Raw genomic sequence first — 23427 nt, forward strand, 5'->3', positions numbered from 1 at the left:
AAAAACAGTGTGATGCATGAATCGCTGAAACGTCTGCGCAGCGTTACGCAAACCGAACGTCATGCGTGGAAATTCGAATAACCCAAACGGCGTTATTATTGCAGTTTTTTCTACATCTTCCGGGGCTACAGGAATACAATGATAAGCCCTATTTATGTCGATTTTAGAAAATATTTTCTTACCAGCTAATAAATATGTAAAATCTGATAAGCGCGGTATAGGATATCGGTCCGGCTTGGTTATAGAATTAAGCTTTCTATAGTCCCCGCACGGACGTAACTCGCCATTCTTCTTAGGTACCACATGAAGTGGACTAGCCCAAGGACTCTTAGAGGGTCGGCATATACCTGCTTCCTGCATGTATCGAAATTCTTCCCTGACTTTTTTATATCTAGCTGGAGGTAAAGGTCTAGCCCGGGCAAACACTGGAGGTCCAGTCGTTTCAATATGGTGAAAAACACCGTGGCTAGGTATTTCCCTGTACGATGAAGGCTTTGTTATATCTAGGTACTTACATAACAAGTCGTGAAATTGATGAGTTTCCTCAACTGTTGTCACAGACGGTTGATTCACCTTAATAACACTAGCTACTGATTTTAATTTAGTTAAACTATCAATTAATCGACATGATCTTAAATCTACAATCAAACCATGATGTGCTAAAAAATCTGCACCTAATATAGGTTGAGTTACCTCGGCGATAATAAATGACCATTTATACGGTCGCCGTAAACTAAGATCTAGAGTCATTAATTTAGTACCGAATGTCTTAATTACACTACCGTTTGCCGCGTATAGTTTATAGTCACTACACTCACTCGCGAATCGGTTATTTTTCGACACTGGTAAAACTGAAACATTAGCGCCGGTGTCCACTAAAAACTTAAGATTACTTTTCCTATCTTTTATACACAGGCGTTTATTTTCGGTGGAACAGACATCCGCCTCTGTCTGCACCGTATTTAGTTTTTTTGTTGGCTCTCCTGCTGCTTCTGCCACGCACAAGGTTGAATGCACTTGCTGGCGTTGTGCTTATAGCGGTAATGGTAATAACATATCCAATTGGAATTTTTGTGTTTTGATATTCCTGTACGATCGCGACTTCGCGATGCGGAGCGATGCGTGCGATTTCCGTACTTTCCACCACTAAACGATCTGCCTCTCGAGCCTGCAGATTCCAGCTCGTTTAAGCGCTGCGTTAACTGTGTAATCTGCTCAACTAGCGTAGGTTGTATTGCGGATATTTTATCTCTGGCACTCGATACCTCCTGTATCTCCGCGAAACGTGTCGTTTCTATAACTTTATCTGCCATATTAGCTAATTTCTCTGTATCCTTTAATTCGCTAACTGTGAGGACTGCTTGCACGGCTGCGGGTAAATGTCCCATCCACAGCATCGTCAATGTTTCCTCCGAGAATTTATTTCGAGCCAGATCTCGCATACGCCGTAAAAGTTGAGAAGGCTTTTGTTCGCCCAACTCAAGCTCTTTTAATAATTTTTGGACCTGACGCACTTCAGATTCTTCATATACTACGAGCAACCGTGTTTTTAATGCTTCGTACTTCTTTGTATCGGGTGGTGTTAATACAATGTCGCTAACCTGCTCAACGTGTTCGCGACTTAATTTCGCTACCACCAGGTTAGACAACTTTTAACAACTTTTTCTACTTTTTCTTCATCACCATTTACTTCCACAAACTGTTCTTCTTTAAGATCGTCATCATTTTCAACATCATTACTTGTAATAGGTTTACTTTCTTTTGGTTTATCAGTTTCATGATATTTTTCATTCTCTAATATATTGACTTTAAATTCACTCTGCCTTATTTCAGCAACTGCTTTTAAATTCATTAGGTGTTATTTAATCAATATATATCAGGAATATAATAATTATTACTTGTTACATCAAATTGGAAGAAAAATTGACAAATAATATAGATTCTCTGAGTTTGATTATTCTGTCAATACAATTGAATTGACATCTTTTTTATTAATATATTGTCGATGCGTTCATATCACAGAACAGTAAAGTAGATAGAAGTGTGATGTGGGCGTGGCCCACGTGTCAATGATAAGTTTAGATCACCTAACTTGCTCTCAGTTGTGCGCAGAAAAATATTCGAGTCGGTTGTCAGCTGTCAAACCTTTTTTCCATATTTATTCATTAATTAGGACGTGTTGTTCGGTATAAAGAGTGCAAAAATGATAGCAGACGAAATAATATCAGCAATGAAGGCATTTCATACCGTCGGTAAGTCTTATTTTTTTATTTTAATTATATTTTATGTTATAACTTCGCTTGTCGTAATTTGTCAAAATTGTATACAAATATCTAGTCAAAATGAACCTTAATCTATAAGAAATTAGTACTATTATAGATTGAACAGCAAACAAGACTTTCTGGAATATTATTGCAATAAACAAACGAATGTCGCTTTAGTGATGCTTGTGGTGCATATCGACAGTATCGATACTTTAGAAAAGACAAACATTATAAATATTAAATTTTATTTTATTTTTCCTTAGCTTTCATTTGTCTAATTTATTTATAGATTTCCCAAAGAGGCTAATTTAAAAGAGAAATGGATAAATGCAACGTGGCGAGTTAACTGGATGCCGAACAGTACTAAGCGGTCTAACAAAGGCCACCGATACATCAAACCTACAGCAGTTCCAAGATTTAAAATAATGCATATTTTCTGTTTGTATTTTGTAAATATAGATTTATACTATTCTATTCCGTTTTTTATTTAATAATAATAATATAAAAAGACGTACTTAGTAGTAATAAACATACTCCAAAATGTGACGCATTATACTATACTCATATAAAAGAAAGAAAAAAAATACACAAAAAATATTTATTTGTGAATTATCGATAACAAGGCTGACATCCCTCAGAGCATAGCATCAGATAAATATCAAGTTAATGTCATTAATATTGAGTGACACAAATTTCAACCTTATCTCTATGTGTTGCGTTTCAAATTTATATCTATCGAAAACTAACGCCCTCTGTTGTGGAGTAGCTGAATGTTTTCGAATTTGGAATTTCTGTGCAATGAGAAACAAAACAGCTAATATACCTAGGGATGTTATACTAAAATAAACCGTAACATGGTGCGTTAGGGTACATATTGAAATGCTGAATTTATAACCTAAGTCAGTTTTTACTCAAATTAAGCTGTCCAATCAAAGGCATAGTTTACTTGTAGTGTACTGTATAACTATCGGTTTAAATGTGTGGGTTTGGCGACACTGGTTTTCATACTAATTAGACATTACAGCACTTCTATATGTTTTTACTGTTCTGTGGTTCATATTATTATTGCGTTATTTTATATTATTTTACAACTGTATTACTTTGTTATACATCACAACATCTTATGCTTTTATCATCATACATAAGCTGTATAAAAAAAAGACATGTGACACTCGTGGACTGCCCCGGTAAAGCTATTGAATGCTATGCCTTCAAGCCACACCTCCGTGCCCGTCGGAGTGGGGAGCGTGAGGTTTTTTCGTTACGTAATTTCTGGATTCGGTCCCCGCGCTCAAGGCCCGCAATAGAAGCTATGCAATAGCTTAATATCATAATTTGTTTTACAATAAACCTTCAACCTATTTAAGTGGAGCTTTGCATACAAATCGGGATAAATATTTTTCATAGAGCGTTGTAAAAAACATTGTTGAAGCCTGTGGTTGAAGCATATCTATCAATTCTATTCGAAGCGTAGTTTCTTTAGAGTTTAGACAAATTAATATTTCAAAGAATTTATAATATAATAAATATTCAGTGTACCTATAGCTTAAAGCGGGTAATTCGCGTCTATATAACCTGAAAAATAAATACTTAGATATACGAATTATTCGCTAATAAAATGAAAATAAACAACTCTTCCTTTTCAACTCATTATATTAATAATATGATTTACCAGAATTTATATGAAAAATATCACATAAACCATTAAAAACTCCGTGTTTTTGCTCGTTCAGTCTTCAGTCCCAAAAATAACTTCGAATATTTTAATGAAAACGTCAACAGGAGCCGTGTATAGCAGGAATGCAGTATACACGACTTCATTTTCTCCCATAACTATCTTCCCTCCACCGATGATTAATTGCAACTCTAATATGAACATCTGTAAAGAATTATCTACGTTAATGATATGAACATACTATAGATATGTCGCAGTCATCTAGTTGAATCTGCAATTTGATTTAATGACTAGCGCGTTCATTGAATGACGACATTTAATTGATTGCCTAATCTCTTCTAACTCTTCAAGTCGTTAAATGTAACGTTCAATGTCTTGACTGAACTTCATTTAGCATAGACGTTGATTTGGATATGGGGAAGGTTAAGCTGAAGCTGTCTCACAACCGTCCTCTAGTGGACGTACATTCTGTCGTCATTCAATGAACGCACTATTCATTCAACAATATGCCGAGCGTTATATCCAAGCTATGTTACAATCCGATAACTAATTAGCTGGACTTCAATCAACGCTCGGCCGAGTCATCCATGTGTCAATTGAATGTCGTCATTCAATGAACGCTCTAGTCATTCAATCAATTAGCAGATATATGACGGCGACATACATATACAATGCCATAATCTATGCAATTTTATGGTAAACATTACTAAAACAGTTAGCTACTTTAGTCTTTGTTATACCATTTTTTATTCATGTCTAGATGTTTGTTACCATACAAACTGGTATTATAAACAAATTGCGCTTCGCGGTTTCACCCGCGTGGCTCCGCTCCTGTTGGTCTTAGCATTATGTTAGCCTTCCCCGATAAATGGGCTATCAAACACCGAAAGAATTTTTCAAATCGGACCAGTAGTTCCTGAGATAAGCGCGATCAAACAAACTATCCAGGTTTATAATATTAGTATAGATGACTTACTATTGCATGAAGAACAGTACCCACGGGTAGTAACGTCAAGGTAATCGATTTCAATGGTATTTTGTATCTGTTTTTAGATACATACATCATAATATAGGTCGCAGCAAATGCTGGTATTATAACAATCACGTAAAGATACCACCGTCTAAAGTCAAACTGAAAATAAGAAGAATATATAATTAAAAAAATAAAAAAATTACTTGTGCCTATGAAAAATGATATTAAAGATAAGGCAAATGAATCTAAATTTCTTATATTGGGTTAAGAAAGAGTGTTATACATATTATTAACTAGCTTTCCACCCGCAGCTTCGCCCGCGCAGTGAAAGAAATCCCGCATAGTTCCCGTTCCCGTGGGATTTCCGGGAACCTATCCTATTTCCCGGGGTAAAAAGTAGCCTATGTCCTTTCTCGGGTATCAAAATATCTCCATACCAAATTTCATGAAAATTGGTTCAGTAATTTAGGCGTGATTGAGTAACAGATAGACAGACAGAGTTACTTTCGCATTTATAATATTAATAAGTATGTATAAGGCAAACTCTCGCGTCACAGTGTTTGAAACTTAACTTCTCCGTAACGGCTTGATAGATTTAAATGAAAATTTTTAAAACTCTTCCGAAACAATCATTTTGTAAAGAACTGTAGGTAGGCCTCAGAATGAACAATTTTTATATCTCTAACTAGCTGCGCTCCGCGGATTCACCCGCGTGGCTCCGCTTCTATTGATATTAGCGTGATGATATACAGGGTGTAATCGTTAAGTGTGCACAGGCGATTTTTCCGTAAGTATTACAGATAACAAAAAACTTTAAACTGATATCGAAAGTACTTAACCTAATGAGTAAAATGGCCGTAATAAATTTTTAAAAATAAATCGAGAAATATCAAAAAAATTATCTTTAAACCCTCCCATACATTAAGTATGAAATATGAATATCCCATATACGAAAGATTTTAGCTTTCTTTTTCTTTTTTTGGTTTTCTGCTTTAATTACTTCGCAAATTTGAAGTGACATTTTCCACGTTTTTCCGGACATTTTCACGCATTTTCCGGGTATTTTCCAGATATTTACCAGGCATTTTCCGGACATTTCCCTGACATAGCCTGTAAATGTCTGGAAAATGTCTGGAAAATCCCCGGGAAATAACCGGAAAATGCCTGGGAAATGTCTGGAAAATATCCGGAAAATGAGAGGAAATTCCCGGAAAATAACCGGAAAATGCCTGGGAAATGTCTGGAAAATATTTATTATATTTATTTATTATATTTATTTATTTATATTTTTTTTTTATATCCGGAAAATGCGTGGAAAATTCCGGAAAAACCGTGGAAAATGCCTGGAAAATCCCTGGAAAATATCCGGAAAATGCGTGGAAATGTCCGGAAAATACCCGGAAAATGCGTGATAATGTCCGGAAAATATCCGGAAAATGCGTGAAAATAACGGAAAATATCCGGAAAATGCGTGGAAATTTCCGGAAAAACCGTGGAAAATGCCTGGAAAATATCCGGAAAATGCGTGAAAATGTCCGGAAAATATCCGGCAAATGCGTGAAAATGTCCGGAAAAAGCGTGGAAAATGCCACTTCAAATTTGCGAAGTAATTAAAGCAGAAAACTAAAAAAGAAAAAGAAAGCTAAAATCTTTCATATTAAATGTTACATAATATGGGATAAGTATTCATATTTCATACTTAATGTATGGGAGGGTTTAAAGATATTTTTTTTGATATTTCTCGATTTATTTTTAAAAATTTATTCCGGCCATTTTACTCATTAGGTTAAGTACTTTCGATATCAGTTTAAATTTTTTTGTTATCTGTAATACTTACGGAAAAATCGCCTGTGCACACTTAACGATTACACCCTGTATATTACGATAAATAGCCTATAGCCTTCCTCGATGAATGGGCTATCTTACACCGAAAAAGATTTTTTCTGCAGCTTTATAATATTAGTATAGATAGATTATTTACACCTACCTCAGTGAAAGAGAGAGCTGTGCACACAGCCACCACAATGAAGATTGATATAGCAACGAACAAAGGGACCAGGGATAAATACCAGCACGTACATGCGAATGAGAGGAAACAAACACCAATGAACTGAAACATTATATAATATTACTATCACTACATCAACGAAACTAGCTGTGCTCCGCGGTTTTACACGCATTGCTCCGCTCTTTTGGTCTTAGCGTGATGATATATAGCCTATATGTTGACTCGACTGTTAGTAATATTCATGCAAAAAGTACTTTTTAAGTGTAGCCCGGACATACATACAGAAAGACTAAAATTCTAAAACTATATTTTAGCTTCGATATCAATTGTAGATCACGCTTCAAGTATTATTTTAAAAAAATATTCAATGTACACGTTTTGACTTTCCTACGATTTAAAAACAATAAATTTCTAAGAGCGAGCGCGCACGAGCAACTTTATCTCCGCAACTTTTTTGTCTCCGCAACTATTTTGTCTCTCCAACCTATGAGCTAGTATGAAAGTGCGCGCACGTAACGACGCAACTCCCCATACAAATTGATGGGAGAGACAAAATAGTTGCGGAGACAAAGTTGCTCGTGCGCGCTAGCTCTTAGTTTAAATTTATTTTAAGGTTAAAGTTCTGTCATGGAGTGGATAAATTGGAATAATTAAATAAGAATGAATACATTATGTAAATCAAATTCAAAATGTGCTTAATAAAAGAATTAAAATTAAAATTCAAAGCAAAAAAGAGTTTGAAATCCACATTTCTTCGTCAAAGTTATTTATTCTTATTATTCACTAGGTTTCCGCCTGCGGCTTCGCCCGCGCAGTCAAAGAAAAACCCGCATAGTTCCCGTTCCCGTGGGATTTCCGGGATTGCTTCATTTTCCCGGGATAAAAAGTAGCCTATGTCCTTTCTCGGGTATCAAAATATCTCCATACCAAATTTCATGAAAATTGGTTTAGTAGTTTGAGTAACAGATAGACAGACAGAGTTACTTTCGCATTTATAATATTAGTATGGATTCATTGCTTATTCTTAGTTTCGTTTTCGATTGCTTTTATAAGTCTTGTAGCAGCTTTTTTATATTATAACACTATTAAAAATACTAATATATTTTTAAAATATTAACTGCTTTATATAGTCAAACTGAAATTCTTCCTGCAGAGAAATAAATCCTCTCAAAAATCTACATTTCTTTCATAAAATTATCCTTACGTTAAATTAAAAGTTGTGTACCAAAATTAGAGACATAACCGCAATGTTGTATTTGAATTTCACAGAAATTGAAAATATAAGTATGAACTTTCATTTACTTCAGACCTTGCCAATTTTTTAAGCTATTGCATAGCTACTATCGCGGGCCTTGAGCGCGGGGACCGAATCGAGAAATTCCGTACGAAAAAACCTCACGCTCCCCACTCCGACGGGCTCGGAGGTGTGGCTTGAAGGCATAGCATGCAATAGCTTTACCGCGGCAGTCCCCGAGTGCCACACGTCTTTTTTTTTACAATTATATTGAATGGAAAGCGAGATTAGAACAACAGAGAGGTTTTTTCGTTACGGAATTTCTGGATTCGGTCCCCGCGCTCAAGGCCCGCGATAGAAGCTATGCAATAGCTTAAAAGTTAAGTATTGTACAGTAAAAGAAACATAAATAATATTTACCGCCATGGCTAAAAATAAATAATGAAAAGGAACCCGTGTAAAACAATCGCTGCAGAACATTATACAGTTTGGTGGTACGAGGAGCAGTCTGAAATCAATCAATAGTTGAGAATCTTATCAACACTTAAAATTTAATATTTTTTAACAAAAACCTAAACTTCCTTAAAATTGTCAGAACTGGACAAAATTTAAATGGAGACTAGACTAGACACTTGCTTTCAAATAATAAAAAACATCAATATCGGATCACCAATCAGTCGAGAAGTAACAATCCCAAATTGTGAACCTCCTCCTCCTTTTTTTAAGTCGGTTGAAAGAAGAATCTTTCTTTTGTTTTTGTCTACATTTTCTAATTTCAATTAGAATGTCAAGTTAAATAATGGAATTTAAAAATAAACGCCATTGCCATATTATTAAATGAAATGTGATACTTTGAGAAAGTAATCAAGAAGAAACAAGACCTGCTGTTTTTTATTTCATTTTTATAAAAACAATAATAGAAGATAAATAATAATCGTAGTTAGAAAAAAAGCTTCCTTAGTATATAAATATTATTTATAACAATTATCAGTTATACACTTACAGTCCAATAAAGAAATACATGTAAAAATCTTCTTCTATAAGTCGTTCCCGTTTAGAGGTTCTGAAAAAAAATAAAAAAGTCAATTTATACAGGTATTCAATAAACTTTTATTGATTCAGTCGTTTTGCTCTACTCTTTTCCCTGTTATGCCCATAATATAAGGTATTCCCATTGAAGTTCTGTAATCAAGTTGACCCACAATCAACTATCAAAAGGTTGTAAATATTCATTGATATAAATTTATAAAGCATTTGAATGCCATAAAACCAAAAATATCAAATTGAAATATTCATTGAAATTAATACCCTATTTCGTGGTAATAATTTTCAAAGTCGATTGTATAGCTCTTTAGAAAACTCTGCCTCGAATACGCGTACGCAGACTTTTGCTTCAGACAATAATTATTGAGCGTCATTATGAATATGAAAGTAATAAAAATGGTTACCAATAAAAAATACTAACGAATCGACGACATATGACAAATAACCAATATTTAAACACAGTAAAACAGCGACAATTATTAGGGGATATTTTAAATAATCATTTCTGTCTGATTCGTAATAGAACCGTGAACCTCTCTCGTCGTAATCACTACCGTAACCACCAAATCCTGAAATTAAGAGAAATTACAGAAAGGAACACAATAAACATAGTCACGAATAAAACAAACCGGTACGAAACAAGTAGTCCTATTCTATGAATCTTTATGATATTAACTAAAACTAAACAGTTTACAGCAGTATTGCTAAATATTTCTAATTAAAATTAAAGTCGATAGGTTTTCTCAATGTACATTGTACACAGAAGAGATTGAAAACAATTTAACAGTAGGTACGTTAGAAAGTTTGAAAATAAATTGGGTAATATTCCTAACCTTGCCAATTTAACAAAATTATAGACATATAATACGTATTAAATTTAATACATTTTGTAATAGATTCACCTGTACCAAATTGTACCCAAGTTATCTGTTGACGGTGCTTTTCCCCCTTTAATTTCTTCCCACTATCCTTATCACGTACACCCTTTTTAACCACTTTTTCTACTTTTTCTTCATCACCATTAACTTCCTCGAACTGTTCTTCTTTAACATCTTCTTCATTTTTAACATCTTTACTTGTACTTACAGGTTTACTTTCTTTTGGTTTATCGGATTCATTATTTTTTTCGTTCTCTAATATATTGACTTTAAATTCACTCTGTCTTATTTCAGCAACTGCTTTTAAATTCATTGGGCGTTATTTAATCAGTATATATATGGAATATAATTATTATTTGTTACATCAAATTAGTAGAAAAATTTACAAATAATATAAAATCTCTGAATTTGATTATTCTGTCAATACGATGACATTTGTTTTACTTGTGGCACAGAATACTTATTATACAGGGTGTACCAAAAAGTAGTGATGAACGGAAGCTGAGAGGTAGAGGACCTAGAGGGCTATCCGAATCACCCCCATGTATGTTATGCGATTTTTCGTATTTTCGGAGTTATGACGATTTTTTCAATTTTTCACCTATCGCCGAGTACGATGATATTTTCACTCATGCTGACGTCAATGATTGCGGAAGATGCTTGATTTTTTTTGTGTGCTAAGCTGAAAGATAGGCCAATTCAGTATGGTAACATTTACTATCGTTAGATCTTTGAATGGAATAAAAAAAAGAATTAAATGGCAAGAAAGATAAAATTACCCAGTATGTTCACCACTTCAAGGGCCCGTAAAAAAATAAAATCACATAAAAAAAGTTTTCCGTTTGACATTTAAAAACTTGCTCTATCTATCAGATAGCTACCCTGAAAATTTCATTTTATTATTCAGAAGGCTTCAATCGAAAAATTTAAATCTAAATGAGGTAAGTGCAAAAATTGAATTAACATGATGATCATTAAAACCAATAAATAGGTGTTTAATTACCAGAAATTTTTAAAATAACCCCGCTGTTGCTCAATGCAAGTGCGACATCACCGTAAAAAGTTGTCTTTTAAATGTCTGAATGGCCTTTTATCATTTTTAATGGTTTCTTCTGCTACTATGAATTTCCGGGTTATTTCGTCCAAATTGTAGCATTCTCTCAAGTAGCCGAGGTCTTTTTAGTATCCCCATTGAAACAAATCAATGGGGTTTAGGTCGAGGGACCGTGCAGGCCAGGCTTTAAGGCAGGCGTCACCAGCGCATGCGCAGGCTGCAACGACCAATCCATCTTTCAGGGTATCTTTGCCCTTTAGCCTGGCCTCGACGGTCCCCGGACATAAACCCTATTGATTTTTTTCCGTGGGGATACTACAAAGACGAGAGACTGCCACAATTTGAACGAAATAACCTGGAAATTCATAGTAGCAGAAGAAACCATTAAAAATGATAAAAGGGCATTCAGACATTTAAAAGACAACTTTTTACGGTGATGTCGCACTTGCACTGAGCAATAGCGGGGTCATTTTAAAAATTTCTGGTAATTAAACACCTTGTTATTGGTTTTAATGATCATCATGTTAATTCAATTTTTGCACTTACCTCATTTAGATTTAAATTTTTCGATTGAAGCCTTCTGAATAATAAAATGAAATTTTCAGGGTAGCTATCTGATAGATAGAGCAAGTTTTTAAATGTCAAACGGAAAACTTTTTTTATGTGATTTTATTTTTTTACGGGCCCTTGAAGTGGTGAACATACAGGGTAATTTTATCTTTCTTGCCATTTAATTCTTTTTTTTATTCCATTCAAAGATCTAACGATAGTAAATGTTACCATACTGAATTGGCCTATCTTTCAGCTTAGCACACAAAAAAAAATCAAGCATCTTCCGCAATCATTGACGTCAGCATGAGTGAAAATATCATCGTACTCGGCGATAGGTGAAAAATTGAAAAAATTGTCATAACTCCGAAAATACGAAAAATCGCATAACATACATGGGGGTGATTCGGATAGCCCTCTAGGTCCTCTACCTCTCAGCTTCCGTTCATCACTACTTTTTGGTACACCCTGTATAATAGTAGCTAATGCTCTTGCGGTTTAAAACCGGCTACTAACGTACCTGTAGCAGGGGTAATTTTGAAATTGGACCATTTATTAAGATGTGTCTATACACAGAGGCAAGGCAAGCAATTTAGAGAACAGCTGAAATTGCTCCGACCGCCGACCAACCGAGATTTTTCCAATATTGCCCCTGCAGGTACGGTAAGTAGCCTTACTAATAGCTGTGTTTTACCTGAAAATAAAACACATATTAAATACTTACCTATATTTGAAGCTTACTTATTGAGAGAAGGTACCTAGCTTTTTCCGCCTATTTTCCCTCTCTTTCTCGTTGTATATATGCTATCTCTCTCGCACACGGCACACCTCCCACCAGGTGGCGCGGCCGGCGCACGATAATGTGCAGGCGCTTGATCTTCTTCATTGAGTCGAAATCCTCAACAGGTGGACGTTAAGTGTAAGCTTCAAATATAGGTAAGTATTTAATATGTGTTTTATTTTCAGGTAAAACACAGCTATTAAACACTTGACCGTAATTTGAAGCTTACTTATTGAGACCTGTTTGTTACCCACCTGGTGTACAATATATGGACGCCAATGTGAATTTGAATAGGTACATAAGTAATTACTTATTTCTTTATTTGAAAGAGTAAGGTGTGCAGATAGTATACCAATAAATCACACAAATTTTTATATTATTTATATTAACAATCCCAGATGAAAAGTTAATCAAATAAGAACCAAAAAGTTAATCATAATGATTAAAAGTATTAGAACTTATGAGATTGGTTCAAGCGTACCTTAGTTAACCTTTTGGGCTTGAAAAGTTAAAGTTACTACAATTTTCACTATCTTTAGCGTAAATCTGCGAAAGCGCCAGTAACGACTTTCAATTACGCATTTAGATGTTACTTACAAAATGAAGCAACAGCTGATCCCGACGAGGCAAAAATACCTCAAACTCAAACCTTTATTTATTCAATTAGAACTCTGTAGAAGCACAATTGAATCATCTTAACATAGAATTACCACCTGTCTCAACTCACACAGTTTTAACCCAACCTGCTACAAGCGGACAAGAAGAGAACTTGGTCTTTACTTTTGGGGTCAGAAATAAATTTAAAAGGTCACCCCTTGAATAAGGCAATAAAATATCAAAACAGGTAAACGGTTTTAATTATAATACAGATTTTTAACATCCAACCAAACCGTGCGGTATCTATTAATGTTTAGAGCCAACGCCACCAATCATAATCTAAACATGGCTAGTACTTTCAGTACAATGCATGAATTATTTATTTAAAACTGATAGGTCATAAACTCTGTACTGGAAACAAATATACTGAACTTAAGAGACTAAAATGATAAGGAGCTTATCTGTGTCCCAAAACTGCAATTACTACAGCCAAGTACGTTACTTTTAATCAATTCGGTTTTAAGATATAATTATGATTTACATCAGAACTTATATACCGAAAGCCTCGGGACTACATAACGTGACTTATCTTCTTATTCTTATACTTATATAAAAATGAATCGCAAAATGTGTTGGTAAGCGCATAACTCGAGAACGGCTGAACCGATTTCGATAATTCTTTTTATATTCCTTGAAGTACGAGGATGGTTTTTATGTAGAGAAAACGTAAGTACCACGAGCGAAGCCGGGGCGGACCGCTAGTTTATAATAATAGTGTTTGTGCACAACACTAGGCAGTCAACAGCTATATGAACGTCAGATAGGAAAAGAGCCAAATTTATCCAGTCAGTAACAAAGGATTTTAACTATAGTTACTTTATTCTAATTCAACCAACTGCTACTAGCTACTCCGTATGTCTTTTGGATAGACGGAGGCAAATAGGATTTTTATTCCAACTATATCATTTGATATTTTGAAAATGTACTCCACATTTTCATACCGTCAGAGTCATTTTGCAGATTATAGTGGTGCAGCACTGAACACTGTCTATTAGGTGGCTGATGCTGCTGACCGGGCCTTCAGTTCCGCTTTCCAGAATACCTTCACCCTTCTAGGTGTTACTACTACTGAAATAGCGGTACTCTATCGCGTCGTTCAGGTCTCTAACTGACATAATGGCAAGAGAGATTATAAGCTTAACTATGCATTATTATGTTAAGGAATATGGTGGGTTTTGAATACTATCGTCGTCTGAAAGTATCTCCTTTCGATTAACTGCATTAAGGATGCAGATCTGATCCCATCTTTGTTCCGTAGGAATGCTACGACAGTCTAAACGTTACACTGAACAAAGAAAATTGCCCTGAATATAGTCGGTTGTTCCAACATCCGTAATATGGCTAGCCTAAGGTTAGTTATCCCTTGATTGTGACTGCTACCAATGGAGGCATTGCTCTTGTGTTGTCCACAGTTGTGCGAGTGCAAAAATGAAGAACTGAGCTCGTGGGGAGCTATGTCGAATGAATCTGTGTTAAGATTATGACAGTATAGGACAGTTAGCTGTGGATGCGAAGACAGGACATTACTTTATTCATCCGTAAACACGCGAGGCAGCCACGGACAGCGATATAGCAAGAACTAAACTAGCAAAGTTTAGTTCGCTTACCAGACTTTGTCATGTTTTAAATGCAGTATATCCTCTGAATAGCATTGCATTTATGACTATTGATAAACTTAATTCACCCGTAAACACGAGAAGCAGGCACGGATAGCGATATAGCAAGAACTAAACCAGCAAAGTTTAGTTCGATTACCAGACTTATATTTTAAAAGCCGTATAGCCTGTACATTTCATTTATTGCCCCCCCCCCTCAAAGCAAAGAAATGAGAAGTCATTTGGCAGAGCTTTCTCGTTAAGGGTAGGGGTTCCAAGTAATATCTAATAATAAGAGGCTTTTGTTTGGAAAGATTGACTTTCCGTTATTTATCCTCTATCCTATGTAACTCAACAGTCAGTATTCTCAGCATTCGTTGAGTACTTAAACGTTTTACGTTAATAGTTGTATATAACTTTATTATACAATATAATAATCCTGGTGGGATGACAAAAAACTTGTCTAACAAACGATTATCCTAATCCCTCAGCGATTTATTGTTTGAGCCCCGAAGAAAAATCTCATGGGTGCAATAATGAGGTCAAATGGGTTGAAAAACGAGTCAAATAAATTGCCTACAAGACCGGGCAACTAAAATAGGCCTATGAGAGGTCAACTATACGTAATCAATCGTCATTTGTTACATTCAATCGCTTTGCGATTAAAAAATCTCTTCCGATGTTTGTATATGAAAATTGGTCGGCTAGTGCCATTTAATTACGATACCAAACATACCGTTGACACAAGGCTTGGTGACAATCCTCGAAACCACCGCCACAAATCATCTGCGAGATGATATTTGATCCGACTCGCCTTCCTTTGTTGTGATTAGGCTTTGCATTGGTAAATACAATTTGTTCAATTCCAATTTCCATAATTGGTAAACCAATGGTGGTTTCCTGATTCCTGAAGCGTAAACTTTTAGGATACGAAGTATCAATTTCATGCGCCCATTATTTGACGTATCTAACCTTTATTGTATTTTATTAGGTCATTTACTATACTGCCCACTGTGAAGTAGATTTCAAAACCTTTTTCTACCTACCTTAGAAGAGTGAAGATCCGATACGGTCATATCCAAAACTTCTTTCGTGGGTCCTCGTTGACAAAAGCAAATATCTATGATCATTTTAATGATCAATCCTTTGTATATTTGCACCAATCGCCATTAAAGCCCCGCGAGGGCTGATATATATTTGCACCATTTCCCCGTGGGGACGGTTGTTATCAAAGCCCCGCGAAGGCTGATATATATTTGCACCATGTCTCCGTGAGGTACTGTTGTAATCAAAGCCCCGCGAGGGCTGATATATATTTGCACCATTTCTCCATGAGGGACGGTTGTAATCAAAGCCCCGCGAGGGCTGATATATATTCGCACCATCTTTTCCGTGAGGGACGATTGTAATCAAAGCCCCGCGAGGGCCGATATATATTTGCACCATTTCCCTGCGAGCGACAGCTGCGCGAGGGATGTTTGTAACTAGAAATAAGTAGGGCCTGCCAAAAAATGCTTAAGAGACACCCTGCGAGGGTGAATTTGACCTGGCTAACCCCTGCGAGGAGTAGTGGCCACATTTATGTATTCTGCTTCGAGCAAGAATACACCTTAGTGCTAATATAAAAATAGCAGTAAATAATCATTTAAATAATATAGCAATTAACAAGGTCCTTTAACTTATTTTCCAATGTTAGCGACATTTAATAAATTCATAATTCAAATCAATTCACTAAATTTTAAAATGAACTTCGATTCATATTTATTTTTGTTCATGCAATCGATGTAACATTTAGTTGCTTTATATCCGTTAACATTCCTTACGAACGCAACCATACCGTCGTAGGACGTTATAATATTTAATTGCACAAAATAATCTCCACTCACCCGCAATTTTTTACTTTTTGTCAAGGTGTACAAGTTTATAATATTACTAGCTGTTGCCCGCGACTTCGTCCGCGATTACGTCGTTTTTCATCATTCGTCGTTTAAAAAAAATACGTGACACTTTATTTTTGAATGTTCTTAATAATTGTCTCTTATAAAAATAAACTACATTAAAATTGAATACTCTGATAAGAAAATCTTAAAATCGGAGGACATCGAAAATCTGAGGAAAACATGAATTTGATTTAAATTCTACATTACTTAGTAATTCAAATAATAATCTAAATTAAATGTAGATTAACAGTTTGAGCGCATCATTATATAATATGTACCTAAGTATTAAATTACGTTAGTTTACATAGTAATTTTACTAAAAACACGATGACTTTCTTTCGCGCTCGGTACAACAAACTAAGCATGTTTGTGGTACGTGGCCCGCGTCACTTGACCCCCCGCGAGTTCCCCTCCGTTACTATGCGAAAATACATTCGTCGCCCTACTGTAGGAAAAATTGTAATATTTTAAATTCGAGAAATATTGATTTCTTGTATTCGACTATTCGTTGTAGTCGAATACAAAATATATTTGAAGAAACTTAGGTTGGCCTTCAGGCAAAAGGGATCCTATCAAATGATAAACTTGACCTTGTATCTTAAAAGTAAGCATGAAAGGATCCTCTGATAATTGTTGAGCACCAAAGGATCATTTAAAACGCACTACTATAAGAGCGAATATTGTCTAAGAACTGTTTAGATTGCACATGTTCCTCTAAAAGTAGTGATTTCAAAGGTTTTGGTGTATCTTCAAACGAAAGCCGACTCCTTACTCCTCTTTAAAGCATTACAAAAAGAACATACTACGTTAATATCGCCTATACAGAAGATGATCTGTAATCAATTGTTAGGTTATAAGCAAACCCACTTTTATATTTGTCGGACCACACCACCGAATTCGTAGATTGATCTTCTATGTTTACCTCTTAAGACATTAAGACTGTCGAAATCTGTCTACAGTAAGACGGGCCTCTCGTTATTCGTCCGTTTCAAGAGACCAAATAGTTTCAATTCTTAATCTTTCATTAAACAAACTTATTAATCGTACTTGTCTCAAATAATCTTGTCTCAAATAATGGTAATATTCGCGTCCCTACTCTAGTCATTGCTTATGCTCATGTTCATCTTCAAGAGATCGAATAATATTATGGTGCACCCTATCATTTGTCAATCGGTCTTCATATTGAGTAAAAGTTTCAGATTATCGAGATAAAATATGCCATTTGCGATCAGCTGTGAGACGTTATACCCTCTCAGTGAAGGTTTCGGTCTCACAGGATAGTACATGCCGTTCGCGGTCAGCTGTGAGCCGCAATTCTCGTTGTGAAGCGGTTTCAGGTTCTCGGCATAACACAATATGTTGTTTTCGGTCAATAGTAAGCCTCTTACCTCTAACGATCCTTGAGAACTCTTATTTCTCATTTTCTTAGCTTTGCTCGAATTTCGATATAAAGATTTTTTAGGTGGCACTGATGCGAGTAAATAAAAATTAAGTTAAAACGGACTGAGAGTGTTATAATCATCAATCATCATCATCATCAATACATATAATAAAATTGTGGAAAAGCGATGTCTGTACAATGAAAATATGTAGAAAAAAATTAGCAGGTGTTATTATTAAATCGATCTTGAACCCAAAACTGTAGTTAAAATTTTTTTGTCTGTTTATCTGTATGTTTGTGCACGCTAATCTCAGAAACGGCTTATCCGATTTCGATGCGGTTTTCACTAATGTATTGTGGTAATCTTCATTTAACAGTTAGTGTTTATTTCATGTCAATCGGTTCATAAATAAAAAAGTTATGACAATTTATAAGTAATCACGGCGAACATTTGCTAAGGCATTCTATTGTACACTGTACAGTGTACGATAAAACGTAATTTATCTGTTATACGCTACAGTTATTCCTTTACATGTCCAGATGATCATATCAAAATTCCCCAAGGGTTTGGGGGTAAGCTGAGGTAGTAGGGGGGGTGAGGTCAAATTAACATTATGGTTACTTTAATAGGTAAATTTTCCACACAAAATGTCCTTTAAATTATGTCGTATTATATTTTTAACCCCCGACGCAAAAAGACGGGTGTTATGTGTTTGACTGCTATGTATTTCTGTGTGTGTGTGTGTGTCTGTCTATGGCACCGTAGCTGGCTAACAGGTAAACCGAATTAGATGCGGCTTTTTTTTGTTAGGCAGCATATTTTCCGACGCTGGTTCTTAGATAAATTGTATCGAAATCGGTTCATCCACTTATTATACCTACATAGGGGTAAAAGTGGGAATGAAAAAAATGATATAATAATTTATTTTTAAAGATCGTTGGGAAGTTTATGAAATTATTTATTCCTTTTTCTAATTTCTATACACTTTTCTTCGTCTAAACGGTTAAGTTACGTGCTCCCTCTCTCTCTCTTCAGCCTTTAGTTACGTGCGTGAGACAGGAAACATCTAATTTGGATTTGTTGCTGGATTTGATAAAAATTGAGTATCGATTAAGCTGATCAGTGGCTACACCATACATTATTAAAAACATCCATTTAAGAAAGGAAGGAAATAGAATTTGCTCCTCTCCCCCCCTGGTTCCTAAAAAATAATATGACATAATTTAAAAGAAATTTTACATAGAATTAGTTAGGCATTTCTTTTTTGATTTTCGATATTATATACTAATCATAATTTTTAATTACAATATTATGTAGTAACTATTTGGTATAGGTTAGGCATTTCATTTCTTGATTTTCTTTAATAAGTTGGTGCGTAAGTTTTTTAGCTCAGTTTAGTAAGAAATTTTAATAACAATTCTTTTAATTATTTATGGTAGTACGTATTTACTCAATAATTGTATGTTAAGTAGTAATTCAGCATGGGCGTAGCCACGGTGGGGCTGGGTGGGGCGCTTACCCTGGCTTTGATTGAGGGGAGTGGGCGTGGGCGTTGGCGTGGGCCTGGGAGTGGGCGTGGGAGTGGAAGCATGAAAATAAAAACAATTATTGTTGCCCCACCTTGAGCCCATGGTCATAGGTCCCATAGTCACTATTCCACGCGGACGAAGTCGCGGGCACAGCTAGTAGACAAATATAATCAGAAAGCTTTGAACTCCTAAGCTCAACCATAAAAGATAGACATTAATTATGATGTCGGGAGATATTTTTTATATAATATGGAGAACATTTCTTTCATACTAATAATTGTACCAAGTTTCGTTTAAATCCGTCGAGTAGTTTTTGTTTCTATAACGGTTATACAGACAGACAGACAGACAAAAATTTTTGGCGTCAGTGTCGATCCCTAATCACCTCGTGATAGTTATTTAGGAAATATATTTCATGTACAGAATTGACCTCTACAGATTTAATATAAGTATTATTCATATAATTAGATGCCAATTTCCATGTAACGTTAAATTCGACTATACAATAACTAACAGACAACGCAGGTTACTCTCGTTTCCGTAAGTTGAGGCGGCTACATATTCGGTCCTCATAACTTCACTTTTTGTGAACGAAACGACAGCGCGGTTTAATTCGATGCCAATACCATCAAAAAAAGGAAATATTTTTAATTGTGAAAAAATATTATGATTTACACTATTAATACTATTTTAACATTAACACAAAATATAAGACTGTGAGTGTGTAAAAATAAATCCAGCTAGTTTCACATCAAACTTATGTTTTTAATTAGGTATACGACATGAAAATATATTAATTACCAAGCAATAATCATACAGGTAAATACTGAACAAAAGTATTAACAGTCAAAGTATATTTTTACTTACAACATGTAAATGATGAAGGAATAATAATTATCAACGAACTAACCTTTTTGTATTATTGTTTATAAATATAAATTCATAAACAATAAATTTATAAAGAATAGAAAAAATTCGACCACTAAAGAATGCTGGTTCGAGTCCCGCCTCGTTATCGAATTTTTAAAACACGAAGATTTTTAAAAATGTAACCAATGAACACAATCAATATTAGATTAACTGTAATGGTGTCTAGTTTGACTTAAAATAATAAACATCTACCCTCACTTTTAAAAATGTAGTATATTCACACGAATTATAAGCGCACCTTATAGGGAAGGGAAGATATGGGTTAAAGAGTTAAATAAATAAATAACATAATTATATTTAAATTATTAATTTTTAACATTGTGTTCAGTAGTGTTAACATGTAAATTGATTTGATTTTTACGAAATCTCATAGATGGCGCTGTTTCAAATTTGTATACTAATAAATTCATTAAACTGATTCTCTGCCCAAATTACGTAAATGACATAGTTTTTATTGTGTAAAGCTAGATAATAGCGTGGCTTACCCGAAACCAACATTTAAACATGAGTCTTTAGATTGTACACTGTCGTAATACACGGAATACGTAAGAAAAAAAAAGGTTCACAGCTCCTCCCCCGGAGGTGATAGCATGATAATATGTTTAAAAAAGCGTCACCCGACCTGTTAGTAATATTCATGCAAAATTTGAAGTCAATCTATGCAGTACTTTTCGAGATTAGCCTGGACAAACATACAGACAAACAGACAAACAGACAAACAGACAAACAGACAAACAGACAAAAATTCTAAAAACTATGTTTTTGGCTTCTATATCGATTATAGATCATGGATTATGTATTCTTTTAAAAAAATATTCAATGTACAGTTTTGACTTTCCTACGATTTTATTATATGTATAGATTCTAAAACGTTAGAAGTGAATTGTAAATCCTTTGAAATAAGTGTATCTAAATCTAATTAATTATATTAAGATATCTCGATAATTATTATACGATAACCCTTTCAGCACAAGTTCAGTAAACCAAAGAATTTAATTGTAAAATTTTTGGTACTTACTCGTTTTAACAAAAAAGTTGCATCATTTGAACATAGGAAACGTAATTTTCAATCAAATTAGCCGTGTGTAATATGTCTATTTTCACATAAAAACGGATCAGAATAATACTCATAAAAGGACACGTATAGACTACGGATAGTTTTGAATGTGTGGAACATTCATGGTACGTATCTACTATACATGAGCGAATTCCATCATTATTCAGTTGAGCGGTAACTCCCGTACGATTTATAAAATAATATCACAACGTGTTCTGACATGTCGTGACTTCTTGGAGCTGACTCATCTCGTTCGATAATTTTTAGTAATAAACTATGATAGGAATTCCGAACCGTTCCTAGCGATAACGACAATGTAATAAAGTCGTAGCAATGGATTGTATGCCTGTAAAGCTTTGAGTTGGCTCATATCCATACTAAGTATTAATTGTAATTTTTCCACGAAAAATTCACTTGTACCCTTGTAATAAAAACACATTATTAAAAATGAAATAAAATATTAAAAATATCTATATACAAGAGAGGGTATTTGATATATCATATCAAATAATCACAAAAGTAATATTAACGATTCGAGTAAAGCCGAACGGTAACACCGTTAAAATAGCTTTACTCACAGTATTAAAAATTCAAATATTAATTAGTACATATTGCATAATGAAATATTTCAAAAGAAAAGTTACTATTTCAAGTAAAATGTAACGGTTGTATCGTTAATTTTAAATATCTTTATTCATGCTATTAAGTATTTAAGCATATTGAAAAATAAACTATTGCTGAAGGATTCATTAAAAACCTCAGCATTTTAAATAAAGTCCAACGATTATACCGTTGACTTTAAAGATTTTTACTCATTTTTAAGTAAAATATTATTAGAATAGATGTAAAAATAACTCACTGTACCGATCCGACGGGATACACTTTTTAACACTTTTAGCACTTGCTTTAAGCAATACTTAATACTTAATAGCACCAAGGTTGTAGTCTTGTAGACAACCTTCTCGCGGCGGAAGCTAGACGCCAATGAAGAAGATCAAGCGCCTGCACATTATCGTGCGCCGGCCGCGCCACCTGGTGGGAGGTGTGCCGTGTGCGAGAGAGATAGCATATATACAACGAGAAAGAGAGGGAAAATAGGCGGAAAAAGCTAGGTACCTTCTCTCAATAAGTAAGCTTCAAATTACGGTCAAGTGTTTAATATCTATATTTTCGATGCGTTCCTGATTATTATTTATTGACACCGTGTAACATGAATATCTATTATTATTGCTTTATTTTATACCCGTATCACTTTATTATATATCTTATAATATTATTATTATACATAAGTCATAATTTGTTACACCACCAACTCCTCCTTACTGTTTACTTCCTTGCTAATATTGCAAAAGTCTTAGGCAAAAGTGTACGTTTGTTTCTTATTTTCAAGTCACATCAAAATGAAATTTCTGTCAAATGCGATTTCTCTTGACTATATAGGCGAAGCCGCGGGAAGAAAGCTAGTGGACCAATAAAATTAACATTCCATCGGACCTCTACTCTCGTACGTGACTTCCCCCAAGGCCGGACCAACCCCGGCGAAACGGTTGTGACAAAGTGGAAAATTATTTTCGAATGATGACAGATCACTTGCAATATTTTTAGGGAGAAAATAATATTACTTTTAAAAAGTAGGTGGCCTTCATAATTTTGTTCCTGGTTAAAAGACTGGTTCCAGTAAACCAGTCTTTATAGACTGGTTTATTTTGTTTAATCAATTAATTTCATTATCATCAGACAAAAGAGACTTAACTTACATCTTTGCATGGCATAATACAGAGGTATTGACGACGCGGTTGGCGCAGTGGTAAAGTAACTACCTACTTAGCCGACGGTCCCGGGTTCGATCCCCGGTCAGGGATGAACTCAATTATTTG

The 23427-nt window shown here is 34.8% G+C and overlaps 1 protein-coding gene and 1 long non-coding RNA gene across 3 annotated transcripts in view; one reads left to right on the forward strand and one right to left on the reverse strand.

Moving 5' to 3' along the window:
* Positions 1-202: 202 nt before the first annotated feature.
* Positions 203-1852, reverse strand: LOC149478431 (uncharacterized). The gene is made up of 2 exons (XM_089709166.1): positions 1691-1852; positions 203-1649 (listed from the first exon to the last, which is right to left on the reverse strand). The coding sequence occupies exons 1-2, from the start codon at positions 1850-1852 to the stop codon at positions 963-965; spliced, it is 849 nt and encodes a 282-aa protein (XP_089565292.1). The 3' UTR covers positions 203-962.
* Positions 1853-2015: 163 nt separating this feature from the next.
* LOC149478432 (uncharacterized) overlaps positions 2016-23427 on the forward strand; it is a 91033-nt gene continuing 69621 nt past the window's right edge. The window contains exons 1-2 of one of the 2 annotated variants that reach the window (XR_016317414.1): positions 2016-2252; positions 2554-3308. This is a non-coding gene — a long non-coding RNA (uncharacterized LOC149478432). Of the gene's footprint in view, positions 2253-2553; positions 3317-23427 lie in introns of both variants that reach the window. The other variant, XR_016317413.1, reaches the window with a different exon arrangement.

This window comes from Colias philodice, chromosome 22 (genome assembly GCF_061535455.1).
Source record: "Colias philodice isolate Cphi_HAF_F1 chromosome 22, ilColPhil1 Martin Lab GWU primary, whole genome shotgun sequence".
Taxonomy (NCBI): domain Eukaryota; kingdom Metazoa; phylum Arthropoda; class Insecta; order Lepidoptera; family Pieridae; genus Colias; species Colias philodice.

Bases quoted from the DNA above. Each gene is read 5' to 3' on its own strand.
- LOC149478431 (XM_089709166.1), bottom strand. From the start codon at position 1,852: ATGAATTTAAAAGCAGTTGCTGAAATAAGGCAGAGTGAATTTAAAGTC. The intron at 1,650-1,690 runs GTAAATGGTGAT...AGTTGTTAAAAG, and splicing joins AAGAAGAACAGTTTGTGGAA to TTGTCTAACCTGGTGGTAGC.